Source organism: Macrobrachium rosenbergii, chromosome 50 (genome assembly GCF_040412425.1).
Source record: "Macrobrachium rosenbergii isolate ZJJX-2024 chromosome 50, ASM4041242v1, whole genome shotgun sequence".
Lineage (NCBI taxonomy): Eukaryota > Metazoa > Arthropoda > Malacostraca > Decapoda > Palaemonidae > Macrobrachium > Macrobrachium rosenbergii.
The window spans coordinates 2,060,433-2,076,681 of NC_089790.1; the positions used below are offsets into that span (position 1 = coordinate 2,060,433).

At 36.4% G+C, this 16,249-nt stretch overlaps 1 protein-coding gene across 3 annotated transcripts in view; it reads left to right on the forward strand.

The window, feature by feature from the left end:
• LOC136832487 (high affinity cGMP-specific 3',5'-cyclic phosphodiesterase 9A-like) overlaps window positions 1–16,249 on the forward strand; it is a 454,690-nt gene that overhangs the window by 426,257 nt on the left and 12,184 nt on the right. For all 3 annotated transcript variants that reach the window (XM_067093375.1, XM_067093374.1, XM_067093373.1), the window contains 2 exons: window positions 4,090–4,222; window positions 11,447–11,548. In XM_067093375.1, the coding sequence (XP_066949476.1) occupies window positions 4,090–4,222; window positions 11,447–11,548 (235 nt within the window). The remainder of the gene's footprint in view (window positions 1–4,089; window positions 4,223–11,446; window positions 11,549–16,249) is intronic.

A 16,249-nucleotide genomic window follows, 5' to 3' on the forward strand; every position in this document is an offset into this window, starting at 1 on the left:
CCATTTATTGGTTTTCTTTATGAAGTCCGGCCATAGGGTGTAATAGAGAATGAACGACAAGCAGAGTCATTCTCTCTCTCTCTCTCTCTCTCTCTCTCTCTCTCTCTCTCTCTCTCTCTCTCTCTCTCTCTCTCTATCTATATATATATATATATATATATATATATATATATATATATATATATATATATATATATATATATATATATATATATATATGTGTGTGTGTGTGTGTGGGGGTGTTCGTGTGTGTATATACGTGTGTGTATGTATGTGTGTATATATCTCTATACATATATATCAATATTCGCAAACTTAGTAGAGTTTTAGTCCCATTTAGTTTACCAATAGGTTCGATGTACATTTTTTTTTGTGGGATTGTCCTCCGTACAGAATTCTGTGTTGGGTGTCCTATTTCCTGAACATGGTCTTCATGGATGTGTCGACCCCTGCAATTCCAAGGAAAATAAGATGAAAAGCCTTGTAATTCGAACAGTTAAATTACTTCAGGAGAAAACCATATTTTTTCGTGAGTCAATAAATTCTATTTTATCATTTTTGTAATTTTACATTTTCGTTCTGGTTTATCTTCTGTTTAGCGTAATTTATCGTACAGCCCTCGAGTGATTCGCCGTTTTTGAAATATTCGAAAAAATTGTAAAAAAACGTTTATGTTATTGCTCACTGATCAAGTATCAGACTGACTCATAACAACCGGCTATTTAAATTCATTTTTATTAAACCACTGTCAGTTTTAGATGCGTCTCCCACTTCGGGATTCAAGAGAATCGCTTCTATCGATCTCGAAATAAAAGGAAAACTTCACCTGGAAGTTGAAGGGAACGCCACCGATAAACGAACTGGGATTTGGCAGCTTTTTAAACTGGCTGACAAACAACCTAAAGGCAAAGTTACTTTATAAAACGACTGGGGGAAAATATTTTTTTCCATTAAAAAAACTGAAATTTCCAATGTCTATTGTCTGGTTCTGTATTTTGAGTTGCGCGGATGTACGCAGAGTAAGCCAGCTTGAACCAAGAAACACTGTCAAATACGTAATATTCTTGGTTAATTTTGTTTTCCATAAGCTATCCTTGTAGTGTTTTTTTTTCTTGTCCTTTTTAAGATCAAGACAGACAAGCAGGGTTGTTTTTTCCATTACGAGTAACCATAAATGAACCAAGTATTAACAGCTTCCCACTTGATATGTTTAAATACCTCTGAAGACTGAGAAGTATATATTTTCCTTTAAACGAAAGTCCCTTTGCTTAGCAATTCACGCAAAATCATGATTGTGTTTTCCATGACAAGTAACCTTAAATGAACCAAGCATTAGCAACTTCCCACTTGATATGTTAAAATACCTCTGAAGACTGAGAAGTATATATTTTTCTTTAAAGAAAAGTCCCCCTTGCATAACAACTCACGCAAAATCATGAAAGTGTTTTCCATTACAAGCAACCATAAATGAACCAAGCATTAACACCTACCCACCTGATACGTTTAAATACCTCTGAAGACTGAGAAGTATATATTTTTCTTTAAAGAAAAGTCCCCCTTGCATAACAACTCACGCAAAATCATGATCGTGTTTTCCATTACAAGTAACCTTAAATGAACCAAGCATTAACACCTACCCACCTGATACGTTTAAATACCTCTGAAGATTGAGAAGTATGTATTTTCCTTTAAACGAAAGTCCCCCTTGCATAGCAATTCACGCAAAATCTCCAGAGCCTCGCTCACGGCCATAATCGATGGAAATTCAAGTTCTGCAGATACAGACGCCACGGGGAGATCTGCACCTTTAAACCTGCTTCCTGCTTCGGGGAGTTCCTCGCGATTTTTCAACTTCCGCCCTGGTCTCTCGTTAATGATTTTCGATTAGTAATTCAAGAGATTTAGTATCACATCATTCCCAGCCTTTTGACGTTCCGAATTATGCAGAGGTGGAGGAGGAGGAGGAGGAGGAGGAGGAACGAGTCATGAACCTGAAGCATTTCGGAGTCGGTCAGGCCCAACGCCATCGGGGGAAGTTGATCTCACACTCAGCAACTGACGGCTCGAGAGTTATTGCAAGATGCTCAGACTTGGGGGAAACTATCCGGGAACTTGCTGGTTCGTTTCGACGAAGGCTTAGTCAGATGTGACGCGTAGTTTCGCAGGTGATGTAGGAGTTTATGTAGGAGTTTATATATATCAGTATTTATGATCTGCTGTGATGGCTGTCATTTTGCGATGGAAGGGTGGCTGTAAATGTTATCTTGATGTGGGTCCGGTAAAAATCGATAGTATGGATCCTATCACTTATATATATATATATATATATATATATATATATATATTTATATATATATATATATATATATATATATATATATATATATATATATATATATATATATATATATATATATATATATATATATATATATATACATATACATATATATATAAGAACTCATGCTAAAAGCTGCAGAACATACATTTTGAAAGTATAGATCTTAAAATCATCGGACAAACACCCGACACCCAGGAATTACCTATTTTAGAGTCCTTATTGATCAAACAACTGGTTCCCCCCATCAAACACGCAGTCAACAGCCACTTCCCTTTTCTCGTCTTAAGTGTCTTTTCCTCTTATATATTTGTTAGTTTCCTTCCACTTACGTTTCTTTTACTCTGGTGGAAGGTTGGTCCAATAGTTTGTGTATTTTAATATATCTTGTTTTTTTTTAAATGTATAATTTTAAATGTAAAAAATTTTCAGTTCGAGTTTTATGCTAATTATGTGTTGTATTTATCCATTTTAGAGCCCTTGAAGATGTAATTATAATATGAGAATTATGAAACGACGAGAAATAAATATGTACAAGGAGAGTAGTTCTTAATTGTCCATCAGCATACGTGTTGTGTATATATATATTTATATATATATATACACAAATACATATACGTACACATACATATACATTCACGAAGCTACAAACGTCGCTTAATATCTAATTCAGGCTACCTCGGGAATATCCCCGATGGGGAATTATCACCGAAGGGGAAGTTTTTTAAATGATAAATATGTGTGTTTGTGTAAATTTAAATTATATATATAGATGGATGGAGACAGAGAGAGATCTAGTGCTTTTGATATCTCAAGGGAAAAAAGGTTGTTTATTATATATATATATATATATATATATATATATATATATATATATATATATATATATATATCCACACTGTATACTTGCTCCGCCTTATTCAATTAGGTCTCGTTAAACCGGTTTTAAAACGGAAGCCAATTTTGTACTTCCCGCCTAAGCGGATTAACAAATGTGATACGTGTTTACAAGAATGAGAGGCGTTTCTTTCGCGCCCATTAATTAGATTCGATGAATTCTAAAGCAGATGCGCTGAAAGAATAAAAGATGCATCCGACTGTCTCACAGTGATGTAAATCTTTTAATTTGTGTCGTTTTTTGTAGTTTTTTTTATTTAGTTCCTCTTACGTCGATGTTATTTTGTTGTGGGATAGAATGATAGAATAGGGGTCAGTATGTCAGTAACAATTTCTGTCAGCATTGCATGACATTCTTTTGAACAGGAATCAAACGGGAATAGGTACAGTGTTAAAATAATTCTTGGATCCTGCCATTATTCCCAATTAACTGTCAAATTATAAAGGAATGCATATGAATGAATCTTGGTCATGAATAAATGAATGAGTGAATAACTCCATTGAGTATAACTGCTCGGTCCTGTAGCGCTGTCATGCTCCTCACACGGTGCACTGTAGGCATTACTTAAGGTTCTTTGCGGCGTCCCTTCGGCCCCTAATTGCTACCCCCCTTCTTTCCTTTTACCGTACCTCCGTTCGTATTCCCTTTCTTCCATCGCACTTTCCACCCTCTCCTAAGTTGTTTCACAGTGGAACTGCGAGGGAATTTTCCTCCTGTTAACGCCTTTCAAACCACTTTAAATTTTCCTGTCAGCGCTGAATGACCTCATAGGTCCCAACGCTTGGCCTACGGCCAAAATTTTACATTCCATTCCTACAGCTGCTCAGTCTCACCTATTCCCGATCCGTTCCAGGTTTCTACAAGGAGGGGATTCCAGAGCCGCGGGGGAACTTAGCCAACACCCACCCTTATTGGCAGCACGTCCAGTACAGGAGAAAAGTCGACGACGAACTCAACAAGGTCTTCACGAAATTCAGGGAAATCTGGTGAGAGGGAGACTTGGTTTGATGAAGCGACTCGCTCATTCGAAACATTGGCTTTGTTGGGTAGTTGAAATGTTGTTGCTAGATTTGAATTTTTGTTTTTTTTTTATGATTCAGAGGGCGTTTGACAGGCCAACAAACGCTTAAATGTTATTGCTAGATTTAAATTTTGTTTTTTTTATGATTCAGAGGGCGTTTGACAGCCCAACAAACGCTTAAATGTTGTTGCTAGATTTGAATTCTGTTTTTTTTTATGATTCAGAGGGCGTTTGACAGGATAACAAACGCTTAAATGTTATTGCTAGATTTAAATTCTTGTTTTTTTTTATGATTCAGATGGCGTTTGACGATTGTGTATCTTCTCTAGTTGTTTAATCCGTCCTGAAATCTGAACATTTCCATGGTCTGCAGTCAGTGAGGACGCCTGTTAAATGGTTCAGGTTTTATTCGTAACTGTAATATCCTTATAAATACAGCAAGAAAATACATGAATATTTAATGCGTAGGAAGAAGAGAAACATTTTGAGAGAAAAGATGCATTTGTATTATTTAGCTTAATTTAAAAATCATGTCAAACTAAATTTTATTGAATCAGGCCAGTCTTATAGAGAAACACTGTAAAGTCGAGAATGAATTCAAATATTATTTATGAAAGAGACATTGGTATGCAAACTCAAAATATTCAGTTACCCGCCCTGCTTGAGTGAATCCTTCCTGAACAAATAAAATATTGTTATGTTTATCAGTAACACATGTGAATATAAATACCAGGAAATAGGTAGAACGAAGATAACACTCCTTAATAATGGAAGAAGGTTACAACATCGAATTGTGACTGGGGATATTTTTTTTCAAGGACAGTAACAATTCCCGAGTGACTGCTGTAGGCTGACAGGAAAGTTTCCCACGTGACTGAGCTCTGGAAACACTTCTGAAAATATTCCTTGAGTCTAGCATGTATAGAATTTTTTTGCTAATGGAGATACTATATATATTTTTTTATTAAAAAGGTCAGCTGCCTCAAACTTCGCTGCCCCCATTCTGTAACGTAATCATTACTGCGAAGTTGAAGTTTCTTTATGACGATTTAAACGTGTGGATTATGTATGTTACCCAGATGAGGCTTTGTATTATCATTAAGAAGACTTTCTCTCTCTCTCTCTTCTCTCTCTCTCTCTCTCTCTCTCTCTCTCTCTCTGTGTGTGTGTGTGTGTGTGTGTGTGTTTGTGTGGTACACGTGTACTTCAAGCCCTCTAACGCAAGATTGAAGTTTGTTCGTTAAATTAAGATCATAAAGGTTCATTGTTTGCGAAGCAGATATTCTTCTCATTAGACAGCTGAAATAAAACCCTCAAGACGCCATATTAATTAGTCTCTTATTAAACCTCCCCCCGTCTCTCTCTCTCTCTCTCTCTCTCTCTCTCTCTCTCTCTCTCTCTCTCTCTCTCTCTCATGGAGCATAATGAGAATTTTAATTAAACGCATTCAAAACGTGAGGCGGAGATGCGGCAAGAAATGTACGGATTATACGATAAATAGAAGGAACGTGTTCCGAGGCAGATGTTCAACTTCATTTTTACTTTAATCAGTCCGGTTTTATGTACAGCGAATGCAATGAAAAGGCATCGCCGAAAGAGAAATGTATTCCATGGATGAACATGTCTTTGTCGTGGCCATATTTTTTTTTTTATTCATTGCCAAGGTATGAAATCATTTCCCGGATTCTTGTATATCGTTTTGATATTATACAGGGAAGGTTCGGCTCGCCTTACCTTGAGGTACATTGCAGATGAATAACTCGTTCGCTTAGAAAAATGAACTGCAACTTACTTTGTCGTTATCTCTTGATCATCAGCCAACGTGTGCGTGTTTTTCCTATATATATATATCTCATTTTGCAAGCAAACATGCATGTTTACTTACACACAGAGAAATGCACGTAATCGTATACGTGAAAGACATGGCGCAATCGCGTATAATCAGAGCCACCGAAAATAGATCTTATCTTTCGGCGGTCTCAGTGTAATGCTGTATGAGCCGCGACCCATGAAACTTTAAGGCCTGTTCTGTATAGTTGTCAGAAGCACGATTATGGCTAACTCTAACCTTGAATCAAATAAAAACTACTGAGGCTAGAGGGCTGCAATTTGGTATGTTTGATGATTGGTGGGCGGTTGATCAACATACCAATTTGCAGCCCTCTAGCCTCAGTAGTTTTGAAGATCTGAGGGCGGACAGAAAAAAGTGCGGAGAGAAAAAGTGCGGACGGACAGATAAAGCAGGCGCAATTAATTTTCTTTTACAGAAAACTAAAAAATGAGAGAGAGAGAACAGCGTAAATAAATGGTATATCAAGAAAATCCTGTCTCGGTTTTCGTAGTGACTCATCAGTGCAATTATATGAGTTCCTCAGGTGATAATAGAATTTTGAGAGTTTAAGACTGAAGTGAAGAACATAAGGTTGCCAAGACTAATATTTTTTCCGTCAGTCTGTGGTAGGTTCAGACTGATTTTTTCCGTCGGCCTGTGGTAGGTTCAGACTGATTTTTTCCGTCGGCCTGTGGTAGGTTCAGACTGATTTTTTCCGTCGGCCTGTGACAGGTTCAGACTAATTTTTTCCGTCAGTCTGTGGCAGGTTCAGATTGCGACATACAGGAAGATACTGAAAAAATTTGTGATGACTTAAACGTCTCTTTTCAAAGTTACATTTTATCAAGTCAAAATATTTTCAAATTACTCACATTTTTGTTCTTCGTAAATTACTCAAAATCGAAGAAAAATATTCAGTAATTCTACATTTACAGGAAACTATAAAACATCCTATTAAACAACAACAATAATGTATTATGATTCGAGTTTGAAGAGCCATTTGCAAGCTCATTAACCGACTAAAAGGAAATTCTCAGTCGACTTTCACACACTGGTTATTTTATGCAAAAAAACAAGCACCTACGTTATTAAAATGGCATTTGAAGACTATTAACGTATTGTAAGATGTGTAATGCACGATTCACGTCTTTACTCTGGGCATGAAGTAAGCGCATCTTTCGAATCGTATGAATAAAAAAAAAAATCTTTTGTGTAATTCACATCTAATCCTGATATCTGATTGTCACACGCTTTGGATGAACCTTTTGTGATGAAGAAACTTTTTTTTGTATTATTTTTGGATTACAGGGGATCAGGCCTGTCAGGTAATGCACGCAGACAAAGAAGGTATTCAGGAACAGGCAAATGAAGACCTTGAGTTTTTTACAAGTAGATTCTTTCATACATGGCTCCATTGAATTTGGTCCTGCAGAAATTTTAACGAGACGATATAAATTACAGATTTAAATAGCTTGAAGATAGAAAAAGGAAAAAGGTTAGATGACAACCTAATGGATTTTTATGAAAAGGAATTAGAAGGTAATATCGAGTGAAAGGTTAGCATGCATTTTGAACCATTCTTCATAAACAGTTGTGACAGGAATACCGTCGAGTGTTTTTCTATAGAGGATGGTTTGTTTAGAAAGCAGTGTTTCGAATTGCTGTCGTATAGATGAAGATGGGAAAGAACCTCTTGTTTATCATAATAATCTTCATCTTCTTCAACATTTTCAATGTAGAGTTCAAGTTATACGTATGCTTTTAAGAATTTATCCACTCATGACCTCTATTAATGATTGATTGATAATCAGTGAGGCCTAAAAATTCCTATATAAATCGGCGGTTTTCTCAGAAGAGAAGATTGACACTTTTAATATTTAGATCGGCAACGAGACACTGAATATTTTCACATACCGAAAATTAGAAAATTTGGCACTTTAAATAAACTCCAAAAATTATTAGACTCCTTCTCTAGCCCAGTTATGTTGCATGCTAAATACATTCTTAAGTTCTGTGAAGAATTCTGATATAATTGTCAGTACTTTCTCTGACCAGGGCCAAATCGCTCATGCATTTCAAAAATAAGGATTAACTTCAAGGTATTTTCAGGCCATGGTCAGAAAAAACAAGGACAATCATATAATTCTACATATGGTTTAGGAAAGGAGTATGGTACTATATACCGTAAGTTTGGCTATTGTTAAGATTTCCAAAATTTACAGTATAACGTCTTAAATATTCAGTTTGGCACTGCAAGCCTAAACAGCACTTCTTCAAGGACCATTTATTGTCTTATGTACAAATCAGTCCTAACTATCTGAACCCCACCCAGCTTCCCAGTAATGAACATCAATGCCTACCCCATTGCATACTTTCACTTAGTAATTCACCGGCCGCCGAATTGTAAAAGAAAAAAAGAAAAAAGGCCTGTAGTACTCCCGGTACCCTTTATCAAAGTTAGGACTGAAAAGTTTGTCGGAATGTGAATCACGGCGTCATTTGCATACGAGTAGGAAGCGCGGAATTCCGGTACTCCGGCGAACAATGGTTCGTTCGCCCCGAACGGAATATTAAATTGGCGAAGTCTGGGCGACAATGCCTGCCTGCCTCGCATTCTAGGCGAAGGCTGTACGGTTGATAATGAGAGCTACGCATTTGCTAGATTAATGCGCTCCCCGCGCTCACGCGTGCGTTTCGAGTTCTGCGCAAAATCGTAAAATCGTAAAGGCTTATGAATGGCGTTTGTGGTTTGTTTCCTCAAAGGTGAAGATTAATTGTTTGTATTCTTGAAACCTTACGCCAATAACCGAAACTTGATTTTTAAGATTTGCAACTCGGTTACCGAGGAAAATTACGATTCGCTACATTGTACAGTAGTTGCCATTCATTAGCAAAGAATAAAAAAATTAAAAAAAATTAAAAAAAATATAAATCAATTGCAGACTCACTTCATTGATTTCTTTATTTGTTTCTCCTGCTTTCAGTTTCATTTCCAGCGCTGAATGACCTCACAGGTCCCACTGCTTGGCCTGTGGCCTAAACTCTGTATTCCACTCGATTCCAACCTCTTTCAGAATTGGGGTGTTCAGATGTTGCGTTCGTGCTTTGGCAAGTTCTTGAAATCAATCAAAAGCAGTCACGTTCTTTAAGATAATTCCCCAAAGTTCCTTTCGTGTTAGGGAACTTTGTCTCTTCCTTCTCTCTGAGAGTAATGTAGCACCCTACGTATCACCTCATCACATAAATTTATACCAAACAGATAAGCAGTTCAAGAGTTGTCTTTTTCTAGCAAATTGTCTCCCCCCTTCAGAATGATTGCAGTTGAAGGCTTAAAATTATTAGTCTCTCTCTCTCTCTCTCTCTCTCTCTCTCTCTCTCTCTCTCTCTCTCTCTCTCTCTCTCTCTCTCACACACACACACACACACATTTATGGGGAAATGTCAGTTAACACTAAAAGGAATTCAGATGACACCAAAACTGTCTCTCTCTCTCTCTCTCTCTCTCTCTCTCTCTCTCTCTCTCTCTCTCTCTCTCTCTCTCTCTCTCTCTCTCTCTCTCACACACACACACATTAATGGGTAAATATCAGTTAACACTAAGAGGAATTCAGATGACACCAAAACTCTCTCTCTCTCTCTCTCTCTCTCTCTCTCTCTCTCTCTCTCTCTCTCTCTCACACACACACACACACACACACACACATTTATGGGTAAATATCAGTTAACACTAAAAGGAGTTCAGATGACACCAAAACTCTCTCTCTCTCTCTCTCTCTCTCTCTCTCTCTCTCTCTCTCTCTCTCTCTCTCTCTGTGCGCCTCACGGCTTGGTAATACTTACGGCAATGTGAATAGAATTCTGTCCTTGGGCAACCTTATCACTAATTCTTTTCTCTTTTATCTTCCCGAATCGTGTTCAAAAATGAACAGCAGTTTCTACGGGAAGAGATCTTTGAGCCTCAGTTCCAGATATGTCACGTAAAAATCTATTAAACCCAACATCTCTCGGCTGGAGACTGATAAATCAAGCGCTGGAAATGTTCACTGATAGATAGAGCTCTCTCTCTCTCTCTCTCTCTCTCTCTCTCTCTCTCTCTCTCTCTCTCTCTCTCTCTCTCTCTCTCTCTCGCGATTCCAAAGTTTTGTGTAACTCAGCTTTAATTTGACTAATAGAAAATAAACTGAAATTCAAGCGCTGGAGATGTACACTGCTAGATAGAGCCCGAGCCTCTCTCTCTCTCTCTCTCTCTCTCTCTCTCTCTCTCTCTCTCTCTCTCTCTCTCTCTCTCTCCAGTGATATTCCTGAATGTTTGTATGGCCAGCACTGCAATTTAGAAGAGGCCAGGAAGGACTAAGAACAATTTTTGATACAATACAAGAAAGATTTTAATTAGGAGACATTGATCGGGTTCAAGGACTGGCAACTGTGGTCTACTTCTTCAGGTTATGTAACCAGGATAGAGAGTGGTTCAGCACACCTTGCCTGCTGGTTTACGCGGAGTCTGAATCGTTTAATTTGAAGTACGCTATTTCAAATCATTTTAGTGCTTGAATATCTCTCGGTTGTCAGTCAGGCCAGGACTTCAGTGTGATTCAAAGTCTAGTCTTTTTTTATACATAATTGTGGATAACACATTAAGTACCTGTTGTCTTAAAGGAAGGATCTTTCTTAGGCCCAAAAGTTTGTTTGTTTTTCAAATTTGGTAAAATCGTCTTTGGCAACAACTTACAAAGAAATACAAAATGTAATAGAAATGCGAAACCAGTCGATATTCAGAGGTGCTTTCTCATTAATATAATCTCGAATGTCTCGGAAATTGTCAGGGTTGATATTATGAAGTGTTCGTCTGAAATCTATACCAGAGACGCAAGTTGAAAGTTGGCCGAAAACTGAAGGTCCGTTAAGAGAATATCTCTTAACCTACTTTCAAGGTGTGACATTTTTTTTTACCAGATTTCTACATAACTTTAAATTGAACAAAATTTCACATAAAGAGAAACCCCATAAATACTGGAATAGAGTCTGACTCAAAATGTTAAACTCATTCGATGACATAAATAAGTAAGAAAAAAATTAGGGGCACCGAAGACAATCACTTTATATTTACTGGTAAATATTATGCCCATTTCGGAGATTATTCCAAGAGAAATGTCTTGGGCACAATATTATGCCCATTTCGGAGATTATTCCAAGAGGAAATGCCTTGGACACAATCATGGATAATCTGCCCACATCACAAAATAAACTGAATAGCTCCTGTTAGTAAAGATGGCGGTAGTGTATGTATATACAAGTCTCTTGTAATTTTTTCCTGACCGCTGGAATTGCTTTCGGATTAAAATTTACCCTTCATTACAGTGACGCCGTTGTGGAGGAAGATACCCAAAATCTTCTGAGGCTTCCGTCGTTCAACAACTGGGTGTGGGAGGACTGGGAGATTCTACTTCTCATTCAGCACATGTGAGTACAATGAGTCAGTCACTTTTTTCGGCGTTTGGTTTGATGTGCATTCTCTCTCTCTCTCTCTCTCTCTCTCTCTCTCTCTCTCTCTCTCTCTCAAATGAAATGTTTGACTACTTGCCTTAAATGAAAGACTACTTGCCTCTGAATGTTTACTGCTCTCTCTCTCTCTCTCTCTCTCTCTCTCTCTCTCTCTCTCTCTCTCTCTCTCTCTCTCTCTCTCTCTCTCTAAGTGAAATGTCTGACTTCTGCCCTCCACGGAATGTATACTGTATTTTATCCTTCTTCAAAAGCATCTATACCCAAGTACTCAGTTTCATTTCAGCAAGAGGCGTTTCCTTAAATTTACAGGAAGATCATTCGAGCGGAAGGTATCACTCGACCAAAAAAGGTTCCGGCAGAATTTCTGACGTAAAGTTCAGTGTTTTCGATCCACGAACAGCGAACTCTATTGCCAATTATTCATGACAGAAGTATATATTGTATCGTATCCTTATGGTTGTCTATTTTACACGAGTGTCTGCCAGTGTTCATGGCAGACACAGGTCACAAATTTGAGGTGACAGTTTCATTTGCAGAGATTCTGTATTTCAGTTGAAACTTTCAGCGCTTATTTATTTTTAATATTTCAGTTAGTTCTTTACTCTTTTGCATAGTCTTTAGATGTTATTTCAACTTGATCATTGTTCTGTATCATCTTTCCCAGTTGTATTTCTGTTTTGTAGAAATGCATTATGATTTTTCCAACGGGAATTATCGGAGAAATTCCTTTCCACTCTACCTGAAGCTTTCTAAAAGAAGTAAACCAGTTTCAATCTCCATTTTTGACCACCAAGTGCCAGATGACCTCAATCGAAACATCCCTCTGATTTAGAAGCAGATTTCCAATACACTAGATTCACTCAAGTCATGTACATTGTAAGTCTTCTCGTCATTATCTCCCTCAAGTCAACGAACACACTCGGACGGCGCTAAAAGCCATTTTATCAGAACTGCAAAAGGAAGACCAAATTTTTATTTCACGGTCCGAGGCTCCTCCACAACAGCCAACTGTTTACAAACTGTTTTCGAACAAATGTTTGTGGGAAAAGTTTCTGGGCGCGTGTGGGCGAGGCTTCTGGGGAGTACCAAGCCCATTTCTAAAATGGATGTTTCCTTCGTTCACTTTTTAGGGCCTTTTCGTATTCGACTCTTTTTTTTTTTTTAAGGTATTTTAAAGGGACCGTATTGTTGGTCGATTTGCATGTAGAACTGTTTTCTTTATTATTGCAGGGGTTGTTCGTGCAGTAAGGGAATATATTAATATTATTATTATTATTATTATTATTATTATTATTATTATTATTGTTGGTATTATTATTATTATTATTATTTTTTTGCAGAGGTTATCTTAAAGAGGAATATATTGTTATTATTATTATTAGAACTTTTTTTCTTTCTTATTGCAGGGATTGTTATTGCATTAAGGGAATAGATTATTATTATTATTATTATTATTGTTATTATTATTATTATTTTATTATTATGTATTATTATTATAGTTATCTTAAAAGGACAGTGTGTTATTGGTCTTTTATTAAAATTGCAATATAGAACTGTTTTCATTTCTTATTGCAGAGGTTGTTCCTGAAAAGGGAATATATTATTATTATTATTATTATTATTATTATTATTATTATTATTATTATTATTATTATTATTAAGAGGCCATGTTTTGGTCGATTTTATATAGAACTGTTTTATTTTCTTATTTAGAGGTTGTTATTATTAAGGGAATATATTATTATTGTTATTATTATTATTATTGGTGTTGTTGTTGTACCAGCTGTTTTTATGTTGTTCATTCTTTGTAACCGCAGTGCTCTGCATAAACAGTTTTTTGTCAGGTCTCTTCATTTAAGTAAAAAAAAAATGCTTATATGTCATTTTTAAAAAGACATATATTGCATGACAGTATATACTGAATACTGCTTTATCTGCGTGGATCATACCATCTTGAGATACCTCAAAAAAAGGTGCAGACTTAAAGAATATCGACGTAGGGGGCGATAATTATTATTATTATTATATATTACCATGCAAATGTCACCTTGTATAGCTGTTGTTAGAGTAAGTTGGCCATAACGTCAACTGCCATTTTTTGTCACCATCCGGATAAAATTAAACCAAGAATTATCAGCCATGATGAATTATGTTCTTAGAGCTTTGTTTCGTTTTTTTATTGTCCTCATTTAATAATCGCGCGCTCCCCGGGGTGTGTAGGGTAATGCATGGAGGCGGGAAAGATTCCAGAGAAGAAAGTCAGAAAAGTGACTTCTTCACAGCAGGAAGAAAGGTGGTGCAAATGAATTTTAGAGAATCATAGAGACAATGAATTACTTAAAGAAAACTTTCTGAATGAAAATGTGACTGTTAAATACACACTCTGAAGACTCCCAAGATATATAGAATAAAATTTCTTCCCTGGATATAAAAACGAACGGATGATAAAATGGGAAAATGAAAGGCAATTAAAATCTTTTATGGAAGAATTTAATAACTACAGTGTACGCAAGTTCTTGCATAATGTACATCACTCGGTGTAAAATGTGCCTGTACTTTGTTTGAAGTGAGAAGAATGCGTCAAGAGGGAAGACTTCTCTTGAGAAGGTTACAGTTATATCAAAGTTTGCTCATTAGAACATCGGGAAGTGGTTGTTCCTCGCTGTTTTCTGCCCTTCTTAGGAATCATCTTGAAAGGAAGTTGTTTTTGCTGCCGTTAATTAAGAGTATTCTTGACTCTCTCTCTCTCTCTCTCTCTCTCTCTCTCTCTCTGTCAAGTGAAATGTCCGACTGCCTTCTCTCTCTCTCTCTCTCTCTCTCTCTCTCTCTCTCTCTCTCTCTCAAATGAAATGTCCGGCTACCTTCCTCTGAAGGTTTACTTTCTCTCTCTCTCTCTCTCTCTCTCTCTCTCTCTCTCTCTCTCTCTCTCTCTCTCCATGTCAGATGAAATGTCCGACTACCAGTTTCAGAAGGTTTACTTGCTCTCTCTCTCTCTCTCTCTCTCTCTCTCTCTCTCTCTCTCTCTCACCAAAAGTGTTAGATTCTCGAACCGGATGAGGACAATCAATATATGATCGTTCCTTGAAATCCAGCATCCCTATATTGGCCTGAGCAGTGTCTTGGGTACTTAAATGTTAGTCGACTGTTGTGGGTAGAAGCTAGGGGTGGAGAGAGAGAACGGAGAGAGATAACGAGACGTGTATATCGCCAAAACTGAATAGGCTTGTTAGTGAAACTAATTGTTGACAAGGGTTTCAATTTTCAGTGAACATTGATAAACTGCATATATGAATTACTTTTTTATCGTCATCGAGTTTTGGAGAATGATGATCAGTGGAGAGTAATGAATTTTGGAGAGTGATGATCAAAAATGGATTTTGATAACCCCATTTTTAATATCCGATCTAAAGTAAGGTGCTTCAGAAAAATGGGAAAATTGGGCTAGAAGCTTATTTTTGAACGACTTTCAGTCAGCATTAATAGCGTTTGTTTACAAGAGAATACGCTTCCCATATATTAAATATATATATATATATATATATATATATATATATATATATATATATATATATATATATATATATATATATATATATTTATATATATATATATATATATATATATATATATATGTATATATATATCACATATTAAGTGAAAAAATAAGAGATGGTTTCTGAAAGTTTTTATTCCAAGCCATTGACGAAGGACTGATGCATAGTGTTAGAAGTCACAAATATACAGTATACTATGCATCAGTCCTTATTCGTCACTGGCTTGATAAAAATAAAGTCGAAATGTGATCATATACCTATATATTTTATATATATATATATATATATATATAAATGAATATATATACAAATGTGATAATAATCCTTATAATTATTCCTTCCCTATAAAGAATATATATACATATATATATATATATATGATTCACATCTTCTACCCTTTGAAGGGGGTAATCAAGAATATATATATATATATATATATATATAAAATATCGGCAATATATATGGTCATTTATTCAGGCAGTATATATAGAACTTATAAGACATCTGAGAACTTGTAAGACGTCTTGAGATGACGTAAATAACGGATTTTGTATTTCGGTTCAGAGAAAGTCAAGCCTTCGCTCTCTTCGCCGAAGACTCTCCGTTGTCATTGCTTTAAAATTCAACCTTCGAACTACGCTCGATTTTAGAGAAATGGTTTACGTCGCGTCAAGGCCTCACATTGTGATGAGTTAATTGGTCATTAGTTCCTTCTTGTCATGTTTTGGTTCTGAAGAGTTCATTGTCTTCTTCTCCCACCTGGTTGACAAAAATCCCTCTTGAAAGAGGGTTTAACAAAGTTCCTTATTAAGGGATTTCTGGAATCTCTCTATACAAGCGTAAATACAACGATGTTCTTTGTCGTATTCTTCAGAAAGTCGTTTTAATGTTGTGCGAGAGAGAGAGAGAGAGAGAGAGAGAGAGAGAGAGAGAGAGAGAGAGAGAGAGAGAGAGAGAGAGAAGCCGTCATACTAAATATAAGGATAGTGCCACGTCGTAGGTATTGTGGGGGGGGGAATAATCCCCAGAATATTAGATTCATAATTACATAGGTTATGCTTTTTTAACAAGGGTTCGCTGAATGAAAAAGAATTTTGTATTTAAT